Here is a 23,794-nt window from a genome sequence, read left to right as displayed (position 1 = left end):
CAATATATCTGTCTTCACATGATGAGGGGCAGACCTGTAACCTGCTTAGTTTATTTATTTTTATCTGCATGTTACACTACGTTACCTTAATCCCAGACATACATATTCTAGATCCGACCTTCTTAGCAGCAATGCAAGTTATAATAAAAACGTATTTTAAAAATAATTCCATTAAATGGCAGGCATTCACTTTCATAGTTAATGCTGCCATCTTGTGGTAACACAGGACATTATCTGTCCCCGGAACCTGTGTCTGTGCTCTTGCTAACTACGGACCTATTAAAAAGACGGACCGAATACTGTTAGCGAAAGCTAAGCATTAGCCTCGCCTTTGTTTGTGTGTAGTAATGGTGTCCCGCAAACAGACGCGGGTGTGGAAGTACGTGAACGACGGCAGTTTGATGAAACTGAAATCATACCTACGGAAACACACGGATCTGGACGTGAACTTTTCCCAGGGTAAGAGGCAGAGGAGCCCGCTGCACCTGGCCTGCTGTCAGGGGGACGATGCTGTTCTGCGGCTGCTGCTGAAACACGGAGCCGATGTTCTCCAGAGGGACCGCAAAGGGGACACGGCACTACACGTCGCGGCCAATAGGGCTCTTAAACACGGAAAAACGGGTGAGGAGGACCTGGAGATTAACATTAATAATTAAATAAATAGCTTTATCCGCTGCTAATTGTTAACTTTGTGTTTTATTTGGGGGGGCTCTTTCAGCGTTTGATGACCTGGTGGTGCCTCTGAGAAAGCGCTGCCCTGAAGCCCTAAACGTCCAAAACAGAGCCGGAGTCACACCGCAAGACCTGCTGAACTGGATGAAACATCCAGAGGTAAAAGTGAGCTGAAACTCTGACTGAAACTTGTCTATCATTGCGTCTTTGAATCTATTAACTGAAACCGGAATAACATAATATCTTTAATATAATATCTTTGGGACAGCAAAGATATGAAGCATGTAACATGCAAGGAGGACAGGTAGTGAAAGTGGATGAGTTTAAATATCTGTGGTTAAAAATCCAAAACCTGACAGAGGAGAGGCTGTGAAGGCTTTTACTGAGAGTAACCAGTATCGACAGGAAACAGTACGTCATAGGGACAGCTCAAGTTGAGCTATTTGAAGATAAAGTTAGAGAAGCATGGCTGAGATGTTTTGGACATGTTCAGAGGAGAGATGGTGGATACACTGGACTAAAGATGTTGAGTATGGAACTGCCATGCAGGAGGAAAAGAAGAAGACCACAGAGGAGGTGTTGTCATGGACTTTGTTTGAGTCATGGGATTATAAATGGCTCAAAGCTACGTGGTTCATAACATGAACTAAGATTAAATTTGAGGAAATGCAGGGTGAGTGTGTGAGGGTTTCTGGCTCAGCACAGCCAGACCTCATTACTGATGAATTGGTGATGAGTTGGAATAAACTGAGCTCAGCTCTGCTGTGTTGGATTACCCATCTCAGATTGATTTCCTGCGTCTTCAGTAATATTTACACTTTTCCCCTGACATTTATTGCAGGCTGAAGCAAACATGAGCCATCCACATGAAGCAGACCCTGAGAAGGAATTCCTGGAGAAGCTGTTTGACGAATGCGAGGATGAATTCTATGAAACCTTTGGAGTATATGATGGTAAATCCTAAACATCACAGATGAATCTGAGTTTAACTCTCTCTCTCTGCTTGATAACACTGCTGTATTTGTTTCACAGCTGATGACTTTCTTCCCGTTGATGATGACGAGGAAGACTTTGGGGACTGGGCTGATCGCATCCGGAAGGAATACTATGATAAAAAACACGCCCAGGCCCAGAGACTCGCGGCCTCATCTTCTGGGTGGAAAAGAAGCAAGAGTAAACGAGAGATGGAGGAAGAAGAGCGAAGCCGCAATGAGCTGCACAAAAGGCTGCAGAAGGAGCACGAGGAATATCTGGCTCGTGCAGCTCGCAAAGAGGAGGAGACTCAGCGTGGCAAGAAGCGGCAGTACGATGAGAGGTGCGCGGCGACCTTTCAGGGTGGCGCCTCGGCAGGCAGCACGAAGCTGAGCTTCGGTGACATCCCCTGGCCGGCTCCGAGAGGTACGGTCCAGGAGATGATCGAGGTCATGCTGCATGGTGTGGACCGAAAGGACGTACCGGCGTTTCGCAAAGCGCTTCGAAAGCAGCAAGCGCTGTGGCACCCCGATAAATTCGCTCAGCGATGTGAAGCTCGATTGGAGGAGAAGGACAAACAGAAGATCCTGGATACAGTCACCGCTCTGTCACAGGAGCTCAACAGATTGGCTCAGAGTTTGAAGACTTGAAAATCACACCATGAACGTTATATGTGCTCTTCTTGAAATCTTGTATGTGTGAAAAGAACCACTGTCACCTATTTGTGTAGTACTAACACTACCGAACAGAGGACTCAAGCACCAGCTATTATCTTGCAGGTGAATGAGCTCTGCTGAAAACAAGCAAAACTGCAGTGAACTCATATCTACATTTACAAACATTCAGAAGAGCCATTTATTCATATTGACTGATGCAACAATCCTATATGGAAAATGGAACTTTAAAAAAATACAGTAATTGTAAATTGTGTGTGTATCTAAAGACTAAGTTACCAGTTTTCAGTTTTCCATACAACATAATTCCAGGACTCAGGAGACACCTGTCCATAAGACTCTGAGGAGATCAAAAGATGCACAGTCATGACATGTTGGTTGGTTTGTTTTTCTGCCCATTTGATCAAAGAATAAACTTAATATATTGTTTTACTGTACAATAGAGTGCCTTAATAGACACACATGGACACACTCGGCCACATAATGTTTAGCACGTTTTCCTGGATTTTGTTTATTGTCTTTCTGCCTCCCCCACTGATGAGAACATGTCATATGGGTCATCAGAGCCAAGCAGCTTGTCTTTTCTTTTCCATAAATAGGTCAGATCTAAATTCCGAGATTTTAGATCTGACCTAGGGTCTGATTTCACAAATACGCTTCTGGAAGAATGGTCAAAAGTTCCTATAAGCACACTCCTAAACCTTGTGGAAAGCCTTCCCAAGAGAGCTGAAGCTGTTATAGCTGCAGAGGGTGGGCCGACATAATCTACTTTACAAAACAGTCCACACCTTGTTACGACACCGCCGCGTTCTCTGTTTTGTAAGCAGTGGCTCCGCTCAACCGGATGAACTGTGTTATGACAGCGTTTGTATAGTATTATATCTATATTATAGTGGTTATCTGTGAACGTCCCTGGTTTGTCACTAACAGGAGACACAAATACAACCTTAGCTGCTCCCAGGTACAAGCTCAGCGCCCGGATCCATCCGCTATGGTGACCCTTTGGGAAATAAGGGAGCAGTCAAAACCACCTTTCTTCTCACTATCTGACAGCTATCTGTCAAAATACTGGAAACGGTTTGTCTCGCCATCTATGAGGAATTCTGAGATTCTGAGTGCGATGCTGAAAGTCCTAATGGATGAAGCTCTGACCTCTGGTTTATAAAGTGGTTGTATGAGAATGTGCAAAAACAAAGACATGTAAATGTAACTAATATGTGAGTCTCTGCTTGCAAGATGAAAACTCCATGATTTCTTTCTTCTTATAAAACATCACACAGGTGACATTAGTGTTGAGTCACGTTGTGCGTGTCTCATCGATTATGTGCTGCAGCAGGTGATTGGCTGCATTCAAATCCGCTGGAAAAAGTTATCAAAACTAAAACTCTATTTTTAAAAACGTTCAAATCACCGCCCGAAAACAGCCCAAAGAAAGACTTTCACATACAAAGAAAAGCATATGGTCGGTCGGTTTTCAGCGGTGGAACCGAATAAGAAGATGCGCTGGTTGCCAGGTTTGTGAGCTAACCCCCTTTAAAAAAAAAAAAAACAGTTGCCATCCAAGAGACAAAAGAATGAAGGGATTTGTTTATATCCAGAATTTATACTGTAGCTTTAAAAAAAAAAAAAAAAAAAAAAAAAAAAAATATATATATATATATATATATATATATATATATATTATCATTAATTGTGATGGAGGTGTTCACAACCACCACAAATAAAATAATCGAGTAATATCCATTCATATTTCACATTCATACAAATCAGACACAGAGCATGATTTCCCCACTGTTAGTTTACAGTCACTATACAGCAAATAATTAGCTTAATTAATTTGCTTATTCGTTTTAATACATCAGGACATTACATATATTCAAAACGATCAATAAATATTATATATAGTAATTATTTTTCTGTTTTCTTCTGCTAAGTGTATGCTGTGTCACTCCTTCCTGGTTTAAGCAAAAGAGAAGAGGAGGAGACTTTTTTATTTAAAGCTTATTTTCATGATTATGTATTTTTGATATTAGTTTACTTTTTTTTTTTGAAATCATACCTGTGCCTGGTATGTAGTGAGGTCACCCGGCTGCTACTGAGCTACGAGGTAGCTTTTTTTTTAAAGATAAACGGAGAAAGACGGATTATTTCAGAGGATGCGACCGTACCTGGCAACCCGGGGGACGCAATCTGTGTCAATTGCCGGGCGACGTAGCGCGAATAAAGGCCGTAGCCTATTTCTGACTGTGGCTTATTTTTAACCGGCGAGGCCGCCTTTAGCCCCGTTTGTCTACGTGACGGGTTGATAATTTATCCTCTAGCTTGCCTGTTGCTCGTTTCCATCTGTGTTGTGTCGTTTTTCGGGTTTTTTCTTTGTCTTTCTGTGTTTTTGCGCTGTGATGATGACAGGTGTCAGAGGTAAAGATTCCTCAGGATGACGCCTTTCTCCGCGATCGCTCCGCGTAAAAGGTGCATCGGGGAGCTTTCTTCCTTTGTTTTGCTGCTCTTTATTCAGTAGATACCCGGCGACCCTCCCGCTGAAAAACAAACCAGCGCAGTATGAGGACAGTCCCACCCCCCCTCTTGTGAAAATCGTAATTATTAATATGGATGCATTAATTAATCCCGGGGGCGAGTTAATTGGTTGAGGGGCTCATTTCGGTGATTTGTTGCGATGTCGTGTTTTCGCTTGAAGTGAACGGCTCGTCGTCCGCGTTCAGTAGGCTACCGTGGGGGGCAGGGGGGAGATTACGAGGCAGCGGAGGAGGATCTGTCTGTGTGGCAGATAAAGATGGTGTTCAGGAGTGAGGAGATGTGCTTGGCGCAATTGTTTCTGCAGTCCGGCTCTGAATATGACTGCATTAGTGAGCTCGGAGAGCTGGGGCTGGTCGAGTTCCGAGATGTAAGTAGATAAAACACTTCACTGCGTGAATGGAAGATGTGTGTCACCAGTTTAAAGAGTATTTGCATTTTGTCAACCGATTTAATTGATTATGCATGCATATTTAAGGGAGGGGAGCAAGACGGGGCATCTATCTAGATGATATACAGTGACTATACCTGGCCAGCAAGAGGAGGATAGAGTTTTAATAATATAAAAAAACACATCACCTTGCTGAACCTCACTATGATGTTATTATGCATCATGCAGTAATCTGCATCCGTCTGACTTGTGATGCTCCTCTTGTTTCAGCTCAACCCAAGTGTCAGCTCATTCCAGCGGCGCTTCGTCAGCGAAATCAAGAGATGCGAGGAGATGGAGAGGATTCTGGGTAAGAACGGAGAGCACCTGGGATGCGTGCTCCAAACCCTGAGCACGCACCTGTACAGTTAATTTACTCGGGTAGCAAGAAAGTCGTGGTTGACTGTGCTTTGTAAAAAGTTTGCCCTCAGAGATTTAGGCTTCACCGCTTCCTCTGATGGCTAAGTTCTAATTAATATGAAAAACAAACAATCGGCAAATCTGTGTGCACAGGCTACCTCCTGAGGGAGATCCAGAAGGCTAAAATAGCCATTCCACAGGAGGATGAGAGTCCACTTGCTCCACCCCCAAGACAGGTCCTGGAGATCATGGTGAGTATATGCCAATATATTGGGAAGTGGGGGTAATGGAGGATTTACATTCATTTTAATACCCTACTCAGTGATTTTCCAGAACTCGACCCTCTAGTACATTTAGACATTTGTTTTTTTAATCAGAGGCTTTGATTGGCTTGTAACTTTCTGCCTCTAAACGCTATATTGTGATGTTTTGTTGTGAACAGTGGCTAACAGAGCTGCAGAAAACTTGAGGTGATGATGAAAATAGCTCAGGTGATGGTGAGGAGCCAGAATTCCTCTTGTTTTTTTGATTGAAAACTATTATTAATTAATTACACTGGAATACCTGTTGTATATAAAGGAAACTGTATAGGTATGACAAGCACATATAGAGTCATGGACAAACAGTATTCCTGTATTTTTTTTTTTGTATGTGATCCAGAGCTTCAGGCCTGGCATGAACTACTCATAGGATTATCATAAATGACCCCATTGGCCCATTTTAGTCTCATGAGAGGGTTAAAGAAATATGACATTCATATCTCTGTTTAAAAGATCCTACTGTAGTAAAGCAATTTGTTTTTTCTCGTCGTTTATCCATCGCTGGATAAACGATTTGTTCATCTCATCATCATGTAGATATATTTCAGACATATTTAAGCTAGTCTATAAAGTTTGTCTGCACAGCACGAGTTTGTCTCAGCGATCCCACCAATAGAAGTGAATAGAATTCACTTAACTGCAGCTGATGACAGTTTCATTTATTTTCAGCCTGTAGCCCATTATGACATGTTTATTGTTGGGTTTTGTGTTATACATAACTCAAGTGAAGGTTGCGTCTGCATACACGGCGGCGAAATGGTAGAAAATTGGTCCCAATATTCCAGTTTAGGCTCTCCATTTACCAAAACCAGTTAAAATTTTATTTCTTGTTTTTAAGAGTCTCAGTGGTTTGAACTTTTGAAACCCTACAATCCTGCCAGAGCACAGAGGTGTACGAGCCAGCTCCTCTTAGAGCCAGGCTTTGAAAGCAGAGGCGATCGAGTCTTTTCAGTGTTGGCACAACCTGCCTTTTTGCAGTGAGCTGCCCAGTTTCTCAGTCATTTTAAAACACTTTTGAAAACCTACTTTTCTCATTTTCCTTTCGGGTCCAGTCGAGCAGAGTACCCTTCCTTTTATTATGCAAATGCAGTCTTAGAAATAAACTTTGACTTTAATCTGCTGGTTCACCAAGTTAACTGAACAGGTTTTTCAGCTGATGAACTGAGACCTAAAGGTTCACTCACCCAAAAAGCAAATATTCTCCACATAGATAAACTAGAAACTAGGTAGCGCACAACGTGACAAAAATGATCATAATATTTTTTAAAAAGCAGCAATGTGCCATTTCACAAACCATGACCCGGTTACTCAGAAATCCACAAGGGTTGTGAGCAGTTTCATGTGAGAACTGCTTTTTTTGCTACTAAAATGCTGTCAAGGCGTGCAGCCTTTAATCGAATCCTCCTGCCTCAGCAGCCGACCGAGCCTGCTGTTGATTGTTGCAGTTGGGAGCGAATCACAGCTGACCCATATCTGACTGTCTAAAATGACAGACAGTCAAATATGGGTCGCTCTTTCACGGCGTCACAAGCACAAGCCTCTCATCGCTGCTGCACGCATGCTTCCTGCACACTGGCGTGGTTGCCTGAATGAAATAAAATACTGTGAGTAGATTTATTCATTTATTTTTTATTTATTTTTGGCGTGTTCCTTGTCATGTTCAGGAGCAGCTTCAAAGGCTGGAGATGGAGCTGAGCGAGGTGGCGAAGAACAAAGAGAAGCTTCAGAGGAACCTCCTCGAGCTCACCGAATACACGCACATGCTGAAGATCACGCGGACCTTCATCCACAGCCGCTCCAGAGTGAGTGCGTTTCCGTCTCTTTGATCTTTTCTCGCATCAGTTTCTTGCTCCTTGCTCCTTCGGCGAGGCGCCTACCCTCGCCTCCCCGGCAGCATCTTGTTTTCTTGTCGCTGACATGTTTTATTTCCCTCGGTGACAGAGCTGGAACTAATGCTGACTTTAATTAATAACACGGTCACAGTGCAGCTGTTACCAGCGCCACCTGACTCACCCGGGCTGTGAGACAGTCAGCTGTGAGAGTAAACATTACAGTCCAGCGTGTGAACATTACATCAGCTTTGTGTGCTAGAAGTGTGCGAGGAGCACTCGATGGAAGCCGTCATAAATGAAACATGTTCCTTTTTATAATTAGCATGAGGCTCTTGGTAACCAGTATGAAGAGTTCCCCACCATGGAGACAGACTCGGTCACAGGATCCACTGGCATGCAGAGGCTCGGCGCCAAGCTCGGGTGAGCTCCGTATTATTTATGTATTCACAGCCACTCGACCAGATGTCATAAAGTTCTTCCACGGACATTTTTAAAAAGAAAAAAGAAAAGCAAAACCTTACCTGACCTGTCCTGGCTGTAGGTTTGTTTCAGGTCTGATCCAGCGGGTGAAGGTGGAGGCCTTTGAGCGGATGTTGTGGAGAGTGTGTAAGGGTTACACCATCCTCAGCTACGCAGAAGTGGACGAAAACCTGGCCGATCTTGACACTGTAAGTCGTTTGAATGTCGTCTTAATGTCGTGAGGAAATCTAATAATTACACTGCAGGTAAGAATTAGCTGACGTGTTCTGTTAGCGTGAGCTCAGCATGAGTACTTTAGCGTTAACGGGTCTGAACTGTGTTATAATTCCCTCGAAGCACAGGCAGACGCAAGTGGTTTTCTGTCACTGGTTTATTTGAAGACTTCTCTCCAAAGCCACCGTGAAAACTATACAGCATTAACAAAATAAAACTCAGCGTAAGACACAGCAGTAAAAACACTGTACAACAAACACGATAAATAAATAAATACCTCGTTGGCTGCATGCTGCAAAAAGGGAATTAGCCGCCGTTCTTCTGAGGTTTCCTTTAACCGTTTAACCGTGTGTAGTTAAAGTCCACTTAACATGTCTTTCAATAAAAACCATCCTTTCTGTGCGCTTACAGGTGTTTTTCTTCTTCTACCCAAAGAGGAAACTAGCGCAACTTGTAAGCGAACTTGACTTTCAAAATAAAAGCACCAAAACGTTGACTACAAAAAACAAACAAAGTAATGTACAGCTTAAACAATTTACAATCATGACATGGATCTTGACAAGATAAAGAAATAATCCAAATTATATACAATGTCATCATGCCAACAGTTACACTCCCACCAAATCACACAAATCTTTACGTGGGATTTCCCTAATGAAATAGTCTCTACAAACAAGCATTTCTACTTATCACCAAAGACTTCTCGTTATCAACCCTTTGTCAGGTAACTTCCTGCAAACAACCATTTAGTCTGCTTCTAAGAGAGTAACCACTCTTTGAACAGGTCTCTCAAGAACAACAGTTTTAGCTGTGTGGCTCCCTCCTTTGTCATGTGTATCACTGACGAGCAACTTTATTCTCCTCACTCGATTATCTGATCCTGGATAAACTTCTGTGACTCTAGCCATCTTCCACTCATTGCATGGTGCCAGATCATCTTGTAGAAGGACAATGTCGTCAACCTTGATGTTCCTTCTGTTCTTCCGCCACTTTTGTCGCTCTTGTAAATTTAGAAGATATTCTTTCTTCCATCGAGTCCAAAACATATTAGCCAAACACTGCACTCGACGCCATCTTTTCCTAAGATAAACATCTTCTTTGACAAACTCTCCAGGCGGGGGCAGAATGATCTTGGACTTCATTGTTAAGATGTGGTTTGGAGTCAATGGTTCAAGGCCTGATGGATCATTCAAATGTTCAGTCGTGAGTGGTCTGCTGTTGATGATAGCCATGACCTCATACAGAAAGGTTCTTAAGGAGGTGCAGTCAAGCCTTTGAGATGACTGATCGAGAATAGCGGTAAGAACACTTCTTATAGTCCTTATTTGACGCTCCCAGACACCTCCCATATGGCTTGCTGTTGGAGGGTTCATGAGAAATTCACATCCTAGAGTCTTAGCCTTGTCTTGATCCATTCCATTCATTAACTCCATGAACTCTCTCCTAGCACCAACAAAATTTGTTCCTTGGTTGGATCTTAGCTGTCGAACATTTCCTCTTATGGCAATGAATGCCCTTAAAGCATTGAGAAATGCATCAGTTGTCATGTCATCAACCACTTCTATATGTATGGCTCTTGAACATAGACAGGTAAACAAAAGACCATATCTTTTGAGAGTCTTTCTTCCTTCCTTAACATAGATTGGACCAAAGCAGTCCATGCCAACGTAAGTAAAAGGCGGTGTTGTTTCTGTCCTATCTTGTGGCAAGTCACCCATTTTTTGCTCTTCAGTGGATCTTCTGTACTTCCTGCAGGTCACACATTTAAAAATATGTGATGAAACTGCACCGCTGCATCCCAGGATCCACCAACCATTTGCTCTCAGTTCGTTCATTGTCATTCCACGTCCTTGATGATGGATTCTTTCGTGAAAATGCTTGATTAGTAAAACTGCTACGTGGCTATTTTTTGGCAGAATTGCTGGGTGCTTCACATGAGGGTGCAACGTGGCTTGACTTAAACGTCCTCCCACTCTTAAGATCCCTTCTTCATCCAAGAAAGGATTTAACTTGCACAGTGGACTGTTTTCAACTATTGTCTTTAGCTCCAAGCTCTTTCTCTCATCTGAGAATGCTTCTTCCTGAACCAACTTGATAATAACAAGTTCTGCTTCTTTTCTCTCCTCTAGACTTGTGCTATCACTTGTTCTTTGCTGAATACCTTTGTGCATTCTGATGTATCGTTTCAGTCTGGCAACTGCTCTCAATAACCTTGACCAGTCAGAGAATTTCTTAAAGTTATCCAACAATGATCTGTCTTCCTTTGACTTTGTGTTACACACAATCAGCTTGCGGAGTTCAGGATCATCCTCCTTGATTTCACCCACCTTGCATTGTCTGCCAGGAAGTGGCATTTCAAAGAGACCTGTATCATTTTGCACAATGTTTTTTCTCAACTTTGTCAGGAACTTGAGATCATCTTGAGACACAATATCATCTCCAGTTCTTTCTGAGAAGTCTGATTCCAAGACCCTTATGATGTCTGAAGGAGTTACTTCCTTTACTTTGGTTTGGCTCACATAATGCACTACCCTTTTGAGGTTGACAGAAGACTCAACATCTGGTATCACTTGTCTCACTACTATGCGATGACTGATTCCGATTGCGTCCCCATAATCAACACAGGGGTTTCCATTACCAACAATACTCCATCCAAGGTCTGTACGTTGCGCATAAGGCTCGTTCTCTTTGCCAGACACAACTTCTCTCGGAAGCAGGGCTTGTGAACAGTCATATCCGATAAGCAGACCCACTTCACAGTCCTGCAGAGGTGCAATTTCTGACTGTAAGTGTACTAGATGGGGCCACGCCTCTGCAGTTTCATTGGTTGGGATGTGAGTTCTGTTAGCTGGGATGAAATCACACGTGTACACTGGTGGTAAGGAGATTCTCTTGTTGGAGTAAAAGCCACGGACTTGTAGGTTACTTACTCTTAGAGAACTCACAACTGTAGTTCTTGACGTCATGGTAGAAAGCTTAAGCTTGACTTGCTCTCTATTTATCTGTAAGGTTTCTGCTACTTCACTCAACACAAATGTTGTGTCACTCTGCGAATCCAATAAAGCATACACAAGGACTTCTTGTGCTGGTTGTGTTGTGCAGGAAAGCCACACTGGAACTATTGCAGCTGTTTGTATTTTAGCTCCATGAAGCATTACTGTATTTGAAGTAGCAGTTCTGGTCATTTCGTAATCCTGTGCTAGTTGTACTTCTTTGTGAACCTCACTCGAAGTTTCATGATTCCGATTTTTCTTGGCCTGTGGTGGTTTTTGCTTCTCTTTGGTTCGTTCTTCGTGCAAACAAGTAGGATGACGCTTCTGGCACTTGTCACAAACACTCCTACTGATGCAACTCTTTGAGTGATGACCGTACTTCAGACAACCAAAGCACAACTTTTCCATTTGAATGAATTTAATTCTATCATTAACTGCTTTCTCCCCGAACTTCCTGCATTGGTGCAATGTATGCCCAGTCCTTTTGCAGAAAAGACATGTATCAGCATATTTTTCACTGGAACTTGTGATGAGTGTCTTTGCTGCAAAGTTGAAATGTCTTGAGGATTTGGTTTTTTCAGCTTCATCTTGTTTCAGTGCCTGCAGCGATGTGAGAGGGTTGCAAGAAATTTTCACCTCTCTTGTCAAGAACTTCACAAATTGGCTGAAGGAGGGAAATTGATTAGTCGCTTCTTCTATTTCAATAACTTGTCTATTCCATCTTGCTGTTAGCCAATCTGGTAATTTTGACAAAATTTTTCTGTTTTCATTACAGTCATTCAAGATTTCCAGTGCCTTAATATGGACCATGGCGGCTTCACAACTACGGAGAAAGTCAGAAAACTCTCTGAGTTCAAAGCTGTCCTTGGAGCCTATCTTGGGCCATGTCTGAAGCTTGTCTCTATATGCCTTTGCAATTGTGAATGGGTTTCCATATCTTTCCTCCAAAATCTCAACTGCGGCAGCATAGGCTGATTCAGTTCCAAGAAGGAAATAGCCATCGATTGCTTTCTTAGCTTGTCCACTTACATACCGGCGAAGGTAGTAGATTTTCTCCTTGTCTTGAATGCTCTTCTGGTCAATCAGCGTTTCAAAGGAGATTTTCCAGTCACTGTATTTCAATGGATCCCCACTGAATACTGTAGGTTCAGGAATTGGAATTCGGTTGGCACTTAAAGCTCCTGCCAGCACTTTGACAAGTTCTGCAGTACTGTCATTTGAAGAAGTGGTCACAACTTGTGGTGCAGGAGGCATACACTGGGGCAAAGAGCCTGTGGGAGCACAAACTTTATTATCCACTACAATCTCAGGTTGCAGTACGTCCTTTTGCTCTTCCTCTTTGTCATTCTCTTGATTGTACACCAGCATTCTCGCCTTTGCTGCACTGAGATCCTTCATTGCCTCCAGATGCTGTAATTTTCTCCGCTTTTCCTCCAGAGTCCTTTGTAGAGCTACGTGCTCTTCCTCTAGTTGAGCCTTAATTTTAGCTTCTTCTTCCTCTCTCTGCATTCTTCGTTTTACCTCTTCTGCCTCTCTTTCTAACCGACGTTTTACTGCTGCTGCCTCCTGCTCAGCTATCTTTTTCTTAGCTTCAGCTTCTAGATGCTCGATTTCTAACTGTTCTTTTTCTTGTTCTTGTAACACTTTAAGAACAGCCTGACTTGCAGCAACATCAGCAGCAGCATCTTGTCGCCTTGCAGAAGACCTGCTTGAAAGTACTGAGGTGCCTTTCAAAATGGAAGCAACAGAACCTGAATTGCAGGTGCTTGAATTAAAGAGAGAGCCTGCTTCTGGCCAGTCTTGCTCCTCCTTTTCTGGAAACCTTCCATGCAACCTACTTGAGGCTCTGGATGCAACAAATGTAGAAATCTCTACACACCGATCCACTCTACGACGCGTGACCTGGTCTGGAGCAGAGATCTTTCGTAGCTCTTCATAGACACGCTGGACATCTGCAGAAAGACCTGTGACATCACTTATAATGTTTCACCTCAATGTTTAACACTTACTCATATGTAAATGGCACAAAAATAACACAGTTCAAATGGAAGTGTTATCTTACAAAAATACACCTGATAATAAACTTCAAAACAGTTCAAGAATTTACATCCAAAACCTTCACTTATTGCTTCCCAAATGCACTTTTACCTTAAAATCTTCAAAAGTTTTAGCTTACACACCAAAACAAGATGTACTATACACCACGGTAGTTATCAATCACAGTATTCTTTAGCAATGTTTGCAAAAGTCCCTTCTTAGGCCACTTAACTTAAACACCTTTCCTTAAAACACTGCCCTTTAATACTTGTGCATGTGTCATATCACCATATGCATATAGTACTTTCAGCTTATCTGCCCATTCTTGTCAGCTCCGCTGCGCTGTAGACATGTAGTAACAAGCCCGCTGATGCTTTGAAGTTGCCACATTGTCAATTAGTGGCCGCTTGCGTCGACGAACAGTCCGAGTTTTCACTATAATTCCCTCGAAGCACAGGCAGACGCAAGTGGTTTTCTGTCACTGGTTTATTTGAAGACTTCTCTCCAAAGCCACCGTGAAAACTATACAGCATTAACAAAATAAAACTCAGCGTAAGACACAGCAGTAAAAACACTGTACAACAAACACGATAAATAAATAAATACCTCGTTGGCTGCATGCTGCAAAAAGGGAATTAGCCGCCGTTCTTCTGAGGTTTCCTTTAACCGTTTAACCGTGTGTAGTTAAAGTCCACTTAACATGTCTTTCAATAAAAACCATCCTTTCTGCGCGCTTACAGGTGTTTTTCTTCGTTGTACCCAAAGAGGAAACTAGCGCAACTTGTAAGCGAACTTGACTTTCAAAATAAAAGCACCAAAACGTTGACTACAAAAAACAAACAAAGTAATGTACAGCTTAAACAATTTACAATCATGACATGGATCTTGACAAGATAAAGAAATAATCCAAATTATATACAATGTCATCATGCCAACAGTTACATGTGTTGTTTCAGGGTGAGATAAGCAAAAGTGTGGTGTTTCTCATCTCGTTCTGGGGAGACCAAATTGGACAGAAAGTGCAAAAAATCTGCGATTGGTAAGAATTAGCCAGCTTTACCCTTTAATAGTCACTATATTCTCCATCATTATCAGCCTGGACATCTGCCTTTGTTTCCCTCAGTTACCACTGCCACCTTTATCCACACCCTGAGAATGATGAGGAGCGAGCCGATGTGTTGGACAGCTTAAGGACGCGCATCCAAGACCTTAACAATGTAGGACTGAAGCCCTTTTTAATCATCGCAAGTTCAGAGCTAGCTTGTAGTTAACTGCTGTTTCCTGCAGGTGCTTCATCGCACTGAAGACTACTTGAGGCAGGTTCTGCAGAAGGCCTCAGAATCGGTCTATACCTGGGTGGTGCAGGTGAAAAAGATGAAAGCCATCTATCACATCCTCAACCTCTGCAGCTTCGATGTCACCAACAAGTGTCTGATTGCCGAGGTGTGGTGTCCCGTCAGTGACCTCGCGAACCTGAGGGGGGCGCTAGAAGAAGGCTCAGTGAGTACAACGTTCTGAGTTTAAACGCTGAATATTTATTGCTATTATTCAAGCAAAATAATTTTAATGCTCCCCAAATTGTAAGATTTTACAATTTTATCCATAGTCTGACATTTAAATTAATAAGTTAGAATTGTTTGAATCACACTGTTTTCCCCGAGGACTCTGCGTACTGTAAAACAAAATGTTTCTTGTTTTTTTCTCTTGGCATTATTATCTGCAGCATTTGTTTTTCCAGGTTTTTGCTTCAGTAGGCACTTTTTTCTCTTCTTGTACCATTCCTCCTGCTTTATTCGGCTTATTTGGTTGCTTTAATATAAAATCTCTCACCTAGAAAAGAACAAATGTTCCTGTGATTACCTGACTATAATAATGAAGTTAAGGGCCAGAAAGGTTTAGAATATCACAGGTCTATAAAATGTCCCCTGTTGATGTTGTATGTCTTTTATCATCAGAGAAAAGGTGACGCCACCGTACCGTCTTTTGTAAATCGCATCCCGAGCACTGACACTCCGCCCACCCTCTTAAGATCCAACAAGTTTACTGCTGGTTTTCAGAGCATTGTGGAGGCCTATGGGGTGGGGGACTATCGCGAGGTAAGCCCAGGTAAGAAGAAGTAGTCATACAGTGTTTTTGTGAATAGCAGCAAAAGCATCTCTTTGTTTTCTTTCGAAAGGAGCTCAGAATAAATAAGCTGATCATGTTTCCATCATCAACAGCTCCCTACACCATCATCACATTCCCGTTTCTGTTTGCTGTGATGTTTGGTGACCTCGGCCACGGGATGGTGATGAGCCTCTTCGCCTTGTGGATGGTGCTGATGGAAAAAAAGCAGAAGAAGAAACGCTCCAGTAATGAGGTGGGAATGACCTGTTATGATCATCTATAATGCAGAGCTGGAGTATCGTAAATCAGCTTAGGCTTATCATTTTCATTGCTCTCAGATATGGGCTACGTTTTTCAGCGGTCGCTACATCATCCTGATGATGGGGCTTTTTTCCATCTACACCGGCCTCATTTACAACGACTGTTTCTCCAAGTCTCTTAATATATTTGGCTCTGGCTGGAGCGTCAAGGCTATGTTCACTCATAGTCAGTGGACGTGAGTTATCAGTGCAAACGCACACACTTAAACATATCAGTGCACAAAGTCCTTTTACTTGTTTCTAATTTATTTTCGTCTTTTTACTCTGTAGAAACAAAACGCTCCAAACAAATGCTTTGCTCACATTAGACCCTAATGTCAGTGGTGTTTTTAATGGACCGTACCCATTTGGCATCGATCCTGTGAGTAACTGCACTTAGGCATCATACTCAAAATACAACCTCCTTCTGTCATTTTCACTGAAATGCTTTTTAATACACCATCAGATATGGAACCTGGCAGTGAACCGTCTGTCCTTCCTCAACTCTTACAAGATGAAGATGTCAGTTGTCATCGGAGTCATTCACATGAGCTTCGGTGTGGTTCTGAGTGTCTTCAACCATTTGTAAGTGACTCAGAAAATTGTTTTTACTTCATATATCTCCCTCTTTGGCTCTCACATCTTTCCCCTCTCCCTCCCTTATCTTGCCTGCTGCTGCTTCTATGTGTTTGTCTAGTCTCGTCTAACTCTAACCCTCAAAGAGTTTCTCAGTCTTGTTCTCTAAAACCTAAAGAATTATGGATTTGATCAACTGGTCCCGTAATGGAATTGACACCCTGCTAGGCTTGGGAGAGCCCGATTGTCCTGCGGAGACGTTTGCTGCCGGATACTCGATGGTCGGTTGCGTCGTGTGTCTGGCGACACTCTTGATGGAGGACAATGAACGACATCTACCAATTTGGAACCATGATAACAGAGTTCGGGCTGATTGGAGCTGGCTTGGACCTGGCTTATCGAAGAACAAGAAGCATCTACAGCTGTTCAAAATCCCACCATCTTCACTCATGCGGCCCCCCTGGTGCCAGCTGAAGGCCTGCCAAGGTTGAAGCTGACTGGAACAACAAATTCTTCCCATGATAACAGGATTGTTGTCAGAACTCTTTGTACCTCCTTCAAGGCCGCCTGGGTCCACTGGAGACTGTTGACTGACGCTTAACCGAGCGTGGTGACACTTTCTCTCAGCTGAACACAGGATACACACACACACACACACACATGTACACGCACGAAACACGTACACTGATACGCCCTCACTATCACCCTCCCTACCCCGAATCCAACGCCTCCTCCCATGCTTACCTCCCATCCGATGTGGACACCGGATCAGCTGGAGGCGCAATCGAAGATTGCAGCGGTCCCAGATCAGCTGTACACACTGGAACACTCTCCCATGTTGCTTGTCTGTGTTTATTGTGCTATGGTGTGTTGATATCTGTGCATTCCTGTATTATCCTTTTGTGTTACACATTTCGATGTTTTTTTCCCCTTGCTACCCTAGCCTGACCTGTCTCCCCAATGTGATGTTTGTGTATTGTATGTACGGTTGGCAAGGTCTGTCATCTCGGTTGTGGGCAAAAGACCTGCAACTGAAAAATAAAGGCTATCTCATCATCATCATCATCATCTTCTGCTACCAGGCCATGTTGACAAAGAAGTAATGAAGTTTGGTGATCACAGTTCTGCTGGAAGATGATGGCTAGGAATCATACCTGGAATTCTTTTCTTTCAGTGCCTCGTGGGATGTGAATCTGAGTAGATTCACATCCCAGTGACGATCTTTGAGATTTAAAGTGGTGGCAACTCAGAAACCAAAGAATATTACTAAGCTGTAGAATACAATAAAAAGCTGCAGTATTGCCGTTTCTGCATCACATCAGCACACGTGTGCAGGCAGTGACACACACATAGCATTCCTGCTATGGTCTTATTACTCACAAACTACTTTATTTTTTTTGTTTACATTAAGTCATAACACTTTTTCTTTTATCCCTGTACACTTTTTCTCCCTTCAGGCACTTCCGACAGAAGTTCAACGTCTACCTGCTGTTTCTTCCTGAGCTGCTCTTCCTGCTGTGTCTCTTTGGCTATTTGGTTTTCATGATTTTATACAAGTGGTTGATGTTTGATGCACGTTACTCCAGCCAGGCGCCCAGCATCCTCATCCACTTCATCAACATGTTTGTCATGCAGGGGAAGGATATCACTCGTCTATACCCAGGGCAGGTATGTGTCCTGGTAATAATAATCTGTCGATCGGCTTCTATTCGGGTGGATACTGATTATAGCATGAGTTTAAGCATGCCGCCTTGCTTCCACAGATTGGCCTGCAAATCTTCCTACTTGTCATAGCGATGCTGTCAGTTCCTGTGCTGCTGTTCGGAAAACCTCTCTACTTGTATTGGCTCTACCGTGGAGGCAAAGGCCTGCGCAGACGCAGAGTGAGTCTAGTCCAAAATACCGCAGTCTGTTATTTTGGATCTTTATTCAGTACCTAAAAATAGTATTTGTTACCACACCTCAGGGTTATGAGAGGGTGAGGCGTGTAAGCGAGGATGACGGCTCCACAGCACCATCCTATGATGATGATGATGAAGAGGAGGGACTTGATGAAGTGACCAACAGAGAAGCTCTTCCCAAAGAGGTCAGAGAAAAATGATCTCTTACATTAAGGAATCTGTCGGTTTAAGTGTGATTCAGTGTGTCTTCATTTTTCTATCCACCTTGCTAATTGTACCTGTGGTATTCAGCATTAGACAAGACAAAGTAGGGCAGCAGAACAGGGCCACCAGTGGAGCTAATTCAGTACCAGCATTACAGCATACGTTAATAAATCCTAACCTTTTTTAACAGTAGGAATTAGGCTTAATATTTTATACATAATCTGAACTGTTTTGCAGTTTGACTTTGCAGATGTGCTGCTGCACCAGGTCATTCACACCATAGAGTACTGCCTGGGCTGCATTTCCAACACTGCGTCCTACCTGCGTCTCTGGGCACTCAGCCTGGCTCATGCCCGTAAGTGCATTCAGGTCAAGCCGTCTTCCCACGAGCTGCCTGTGCCTCTTTCTTTCTGCTTACTATGCATTTCTCGACATTTGGTACGCCTTCATTTTTGTAAATCTCGTTTGTTGTGCGCTGTTTCTGTCGGCTTCAGAGCTGTCGGAGGTGCTGTGGGACATGGTAATGCGCCTGGGTTTCAGGATCACCACAAAAGTCGGTGTAGTGCTTTTGGTCCCTGTGTTCGGCCTCTTCGCCACGCTTACGGTGTCTATCCTGCTTGTCATGGAAGGCTTATCAGCGTTCCTCCACGCTCTCCGACTTCACTGGTGAGGCTGCGTGCTCCTGTTTATTGCACTGGCTAATCTGTATGTGAGTTTTCTTCATACAGACAGATAAACTATATAAACAAAAGTGGACCATACTTCTTAACCTTTGAATTTAGATGTTTTTTGTCACACTGCCACAGGTGTATAAATTCATGTCCCATGATCATGCAGTCTGTTTTTGCAAACGTGTGAAAGAATGGGTCGTTCTACAGTCTCGCTGAATTTCACGATCAACTGAAAGATGTATTACTTCATAGTGGAACCACCGACACTCTCTGACTCAGTAACTGCAGAGTTCCAAACCTCGTCTGATATTAACACCAGCACAAAAACTGTGCACTGGGAGCTTCATGGCATGTGCGACTGAGCAGCTCCTGTAGGTGTAATGTGTAGGTTGGCCCCTACTTATGTTGATGAACCTAGCATGAGCAACACCACAAACCAAAGCATTGATGGGATATTTATACATAATATAGCTACATTTCAGTGCCAGTCCCTAGAGCTGCAGTGTCAAACATAAGGCCCAGGGACCAGAATTGGCCTGAAAGACTCTAACCTCACTGAAAGAGATGTTTTAAAAAATTTGACCCTTCACATTTTCCAAAACCTCTCAGTGAGCCTGACAAAGTCTTCCCCTATGTCCATTTATGCTACACCAAAGTAATGAAGTATAGATAAACAATTTAATTACCAATAAGCTACCAGAACTTTTTTTTTATAACTTAACACATTTATTTCTAATTTATATCCCAAAGAGTTCTGCTGACAGATGTCTTTCATTTACTACATGAACATTTGTTATCATGTAGAAAAAACAGTGATAGACTGTTAAAATTGCACTTCTTTTTCATATATCAAGATATCTGAGCAATCCAATATGTAGTTAAACTTCCTCACACTGACAGAAAGGGGAGTTTCATTGGTCTGACCCACTTAAGATCAATGTGGCCTGCAATGTTAAATGAGATTGGCACTCCTGCCCTAAAGCCTAGGCGTTTAAAATACTTAAAAATTAACACAATTAACAAAAAACAGTACAAGCTTAAAGTCACCAACCAACAGAAAAGGCTGTTTTCCCAAATGAGTTTAAATATCTCGTATAAGAGCGCAGAGGTAGTGGTACTATTTGTTTGTGTTCTTGAGCTAAAAACTCATATAAGCCTGATTATGTAAGGAAGTAAAAAATTGTATTTATATAGCACCTATCAAGACAAATATCACAAAGTGCTTCACAGCAAAAAAATGATGAACAACAAAAACGTACAAAAATAAAAAGTTACTAGGCAAGTTTTAAAAGATGCATTTTTATCTGCTTTTTTAAAGAAAGTACAGAGTCCACAGATTTTAGATTAGAGAAAGTTCCAGTCTGTGGGCCTCTGTGGCAAAAGCTCTATCTCCTTTAGTGGTCAGCTTTGTAGGCTGCACAGCTCCACGTCACACAAGCTCTGTCACTGTAGCTTCATGATGAGTTTATGATCAACAATCTTTTGAAATAATGATTGTCTAACATTTTTAATCTCCTTTTCATTTGTGAATCATTATAAGAGGCTTGGTTGATGTAGCTTTTGGTTTTGAACAAGAGCTGAAACATTAACTTACACGTGAAGATGTCAGGAAACTTTTTCCGGCATGAAATAACCTCAAAGAAGTCTTAATGCAGGGACTTTTTTTTTTATTGTTGTTGTTGTTGTTGTTTTTTGTTTTGTTAAGTCATTGAGCCTTAAAGAAGAGGCAAACTTACAGTTTCCTTAATGTTGAGTGTAAGACTGAGTTTACTATGATGCTGTAGACTGTAACTGTCAGCCTTTCATTTTTGGACCCAAATACAAACTAAAAACACAATTTAAAATAAGTACAAGCCATGAACTAAACAGCAAAAAGCCAAAAATCAGCTGTGAATCAAGATAGTTCTGGAGTCAAAAGGCTCACAGGAGGAAAATCCAGTGAAAATAATAAGGAAGACAGGGCTGAGTGTACACGGAGGATTAATTCGGGATGGTAAACAAGAGAAATGAGACACAAATGAAAGTAATTACACACAGCTGAAGACAGTTAGGGCAGATAATCATGAAGCAGGAAGTTAAACTAGTGCAAGAGGTGAAAGAAAGCTTCAGACAGGAAATAAACAAAAGAAAACACTGGAGACAAGACTAGCCCTAAACGTAATAACATAGAGCATACAAACAAGACAGGGAAACAGTGGGAAGACTACAAATATAATAATATCAAACCAGTAATCATTGCTATGACTGCTAGAAACACATGTGAATGTATTCACCTGTTTACCCATGAAAACATGCAAATATTATTTTCTTCAGTTCTTTCATTTTCATGTAGCTGAACTGGAAGCTCACGTGTCTTCACTATTAAAGCAGCAGATAAGTTGAATGATATGATCATGCCTGTTATTTAGCTATAAAGTAAAAGCATCAGTTATGATAATACTGAGTTGAAAATCAAGTGTGCCTTCATCGTTAATTAGTCCAGCTTTGTTAAAGTGATCTCTCTCGCTTTTCTGTTTGATCTCAGGGTGGAGTTTCAGAACAAATTCTACCACGGGACCGGTGTCAAGTTTGTGCCCTTCGACTTCTCCCTGCTGCCGTCCGTTTTTGAGCAAGACGGCTTGCTTTGAAACCTCTGAATTACCGGATATGACTGGAAACAGACTTTACAGTTGGGAAGGTTACTGGAAGTTGGAACAATTCGCACTGTGATAAACAAACCTTCAAGACAATTGATTTGAAAGTCATTCTTGTAGCAGCGTTTTTCACCACAACAGTTTTTAAATGTTATCGGCTGTGCTGACTGCCTTACTACTGCACCCAGCAGACTTCTGAGTATACAGAGGCTCGCGGTCCTTGTTCTGCTATTTGGGTTTTGTAGGTGAAACATTGCTCAGCACTACTCATCGCACCAGTTGGGTTTGATTTAAATATTTCATTTACACTGTGCTGTGTAAACTGGTTTTTGCATTACTTACAACATGGTATTTAAACAGTTAATACAGTGCAACGTAAAGTTTCAGATGTTACAGCAGCGTCTAAAAACCATATCAAGCATCCTGATGTAGTGCCATAGAGATTTTTTTTTTGTTGTTGTTGTTTTTTTATGACGATATCTAATAATGGGATGCCTCTGGGTTTGTTTGTTTTTTAAATTTCTTCTCCTTGTGATGAAAGAAATACTTTTAGGCAGTAAATTTAAAGACAAATTAAACCATTGCAACCCTTTTTTGTGAGGCTGTCACAACGCACTTTGCAGAAATGATTGTACAAATTGAAAGTTTTCACAGATAACTGCGATGATGCCAAATGAAAATAATCAACTTTGCTGTTTGCTTATTTGCTTATTAATGCATTTATTTAAATGTAACCTCCCCTGTAATCTATAGAAGAAGAAAAAACACTGAAATACTACAGAAAAAAAAGACAAAAAGTCTTAGGTCTTTCTTTCTTTGATGATACCGCTTATTGCATTTGTTAATGATAATTAATCATGGTATTTATTTAAATTATCGTCCGTACAATAATAGTTGAATATTTTACCATTTTGACGTGTTAAATAAAGGTTTCAAGAAATGCAAGCAAAAATAAAAGTGTTTGTTGTGATTTCACTGGCTCTGTGATGCACACACTTTACTGGAATTTTTTTAAATGTCAGTTTAATTACACTAAAAACCTGCTTCACGTCATTTTTAGTCAAAATCTGAAGTGATTAATAAGCTTATGAAAAATAAAGCTATAAATCAAAATAATTAACTAATTAATGTTTAATGAAATATTTTGCATATATGCAAATATGTGCATCTGTTTGTGTATAATATGTCATTTTGGTGGTATATTATAGTAATACTAATAATACAAATAAAGGACTAGCTTTAAACATACACTCACCTTTTCAACAGACAATAATCTAACCAATCAAATTTCAGCAAACTAAACCATTTAGGGGTGTAGACCACACTGCATTTGCATTTATTTTTTTGGGTAGTGGGATTTTGCCAAACAACCATCTCCAGGGTATACAGGACTGAAAAACAGAAAACACCCATTGAGTGAAAATGCCTTTTTTAATGTCAGAGGAGAATGTCCAGACTGCTTCAGACTAACAGGAAAACACTTGTAACCACTTATTACAGCCAGGGTATGCACAAGAGCACTTTTGGATGTACAGCATATTGAACCTTGAAGCAGATGGACGACAGCAGAAGACCACACTGGATGCGACTTCAGATAAAAACTGAATCAAAACTGAGCAATAAATCTGCAGCAACATGTCAACATGGATCGAAATCTGCGTGGGATGTTTCCAGCAACGTGTTGAATCTATTCAGTGAAGAATTAAGGCAGTTCTAATGCTGGTGAGTATGTATTTAATTAAAAAGGCAAATGCAAAAAATTAATACCTTCATCTTAAAAATAATTTTGATGCAAAACAATTATCATTTTAGTAGAATTTACTTAATATGCCAGGCCATGATGATCCACTAGGTAAAATAAATCCGCTTGGCATCTTTCTTGGCCTTAA

General features: G+C 41.6%; 2 protein-coding genes across 2 annotated transcripts; both read left to right on the top strand.

The window, feature by feature from the left end:
- Positions 1 to 264: 264 nt before the first annotated feature.
- Positions 265 to 2,747, top strand: nfkbil1 (nuclear factor of kappa light polypeptide gene enhancer in B-cells inhibitor-like 1). Its single transcript, XM_084935120.1, has 4 exons — positions 265 to 621; positions 719 to 831; positions 1,514 to 1,625; positions 1,705 to 2,747. Exons 1-4 carry the CDS (start codon positions 348 to 350, stop codon positions 2,292 to 2,294), a joined length of 1,089 nt encoding a protein of 362 aa, XP_084791246.1. The 5' UTR covers positions 265 to 347; the 3' UTR covers positions 2,295 to 2,747.
- Positions 2,748 to 4,501: 1,754 nt separating this feature from the next.
- atp6v0a2a (ATPase H+ transporting V0 subunit a2a) lies at positions 4,502 to 22,862 on the top strand. The gene is made up of 20 exons (XM_084935119.1): positions 4,502 to 5,220; positions 5,512 to 5,590; positions 5,794 to 5,891; positions 7,625 to 7,762; positions 8,115 to 8,212; positions 8,334 to 8,460; positions 14,472 to 14,554; positions 14,639 to 14,732; positions 14,803 to 15,015; positions 15,471 to 15,621; positions 15,735 to 15,874; positions 15,960 to 16,117; positions 16,212 to 16,302; positions 16,387 to 16,505; positions 17,954 to 18,164; positions 18,260 to 18,379; positions 18,463 to 18,582; positions 18,839 to 18,956; positions 19,096 to 19,267; positions 21,797 to 22,862. The coding sequence occupies exons 1-20, from the start codon at positions 5,110 to 5,112 to the stop codon at positions 21,897 to 21,899; spliced, it is 2,544 nt and encodes an 847-aa protein (XP_084791245.1). The 5' UTR covers positions 4,502 to 5,109; the 3' UTR covers positions 21,900 to 22,862.
- Positions 22,863 to 23,794: the final 932 nt, after the last annotated feature.

This window comes from Perissodus microlepis, chromosome 7 (genome assembly GCF_051167445.1).
Source record: "Perissodus microlepis isolate ML-2025 ecotype Zambia chromosome 7, ASM5116744v1, whole genome shotgun sequence".
NCBI classification, from domain to species: Eukaryota; Metazoa; Chordata; class Actinopteri; order Cichliformes; family Cichlidae; genus Perissodus; species Perissodus microlepis.
The sequence above is the reverse complement of the archived record's forward strand: the minus strand, read 5'-3'. Positions and strand labels throughout refer to the sequence as shown.

Excerpts from the sequence above, each read along its gene's own strand:
- nfkbil1 (XM_084935120.1), top strand. The coding sequence starts at position 348 with ATGGTGTCCCGCAAACAGACGCGGGTGTGGAAGTACGTGAACGACGGC. Across the intron at positions 622-718 it reads TCTTAAACACGGAAAAACGG|CGTTTGATGACCTGGTGGTG; the intron begins GTGAGGAGGACC and ends GGGCTCTTTCAG. Across the intron at positions 832-1,513 it reads ACTGGATGAAACATCCAGAG|GCTGAAGCAAACATGAGCCA; the intron begins GTAAAAGTGAGC and ends CATTTATTGCAG.
- atp6v0a2a (XM_084935119.1), top strand. The coding sequence starts at position 5,110 with ATGGTGTTCAGGAGTGAGGAGATGTGCTTGGCGCAATTGTTTCTGCAG. Across the intron at positions 15,622-15,734 it reads CTATCGCGAGGTAAGCCCAG|CTCCCTACACCATCATCACA; the intron begins GTAAGAAGAAGT and ends CATCATCAACAG. Across the intron at positions 16,303-16,386 it reads ACCCATTTGGCATCGATCCT|ATATGGAACCTGGCAGTGAA; the intron begins GTGAGTAACTGC and ends ATACACCATCAG.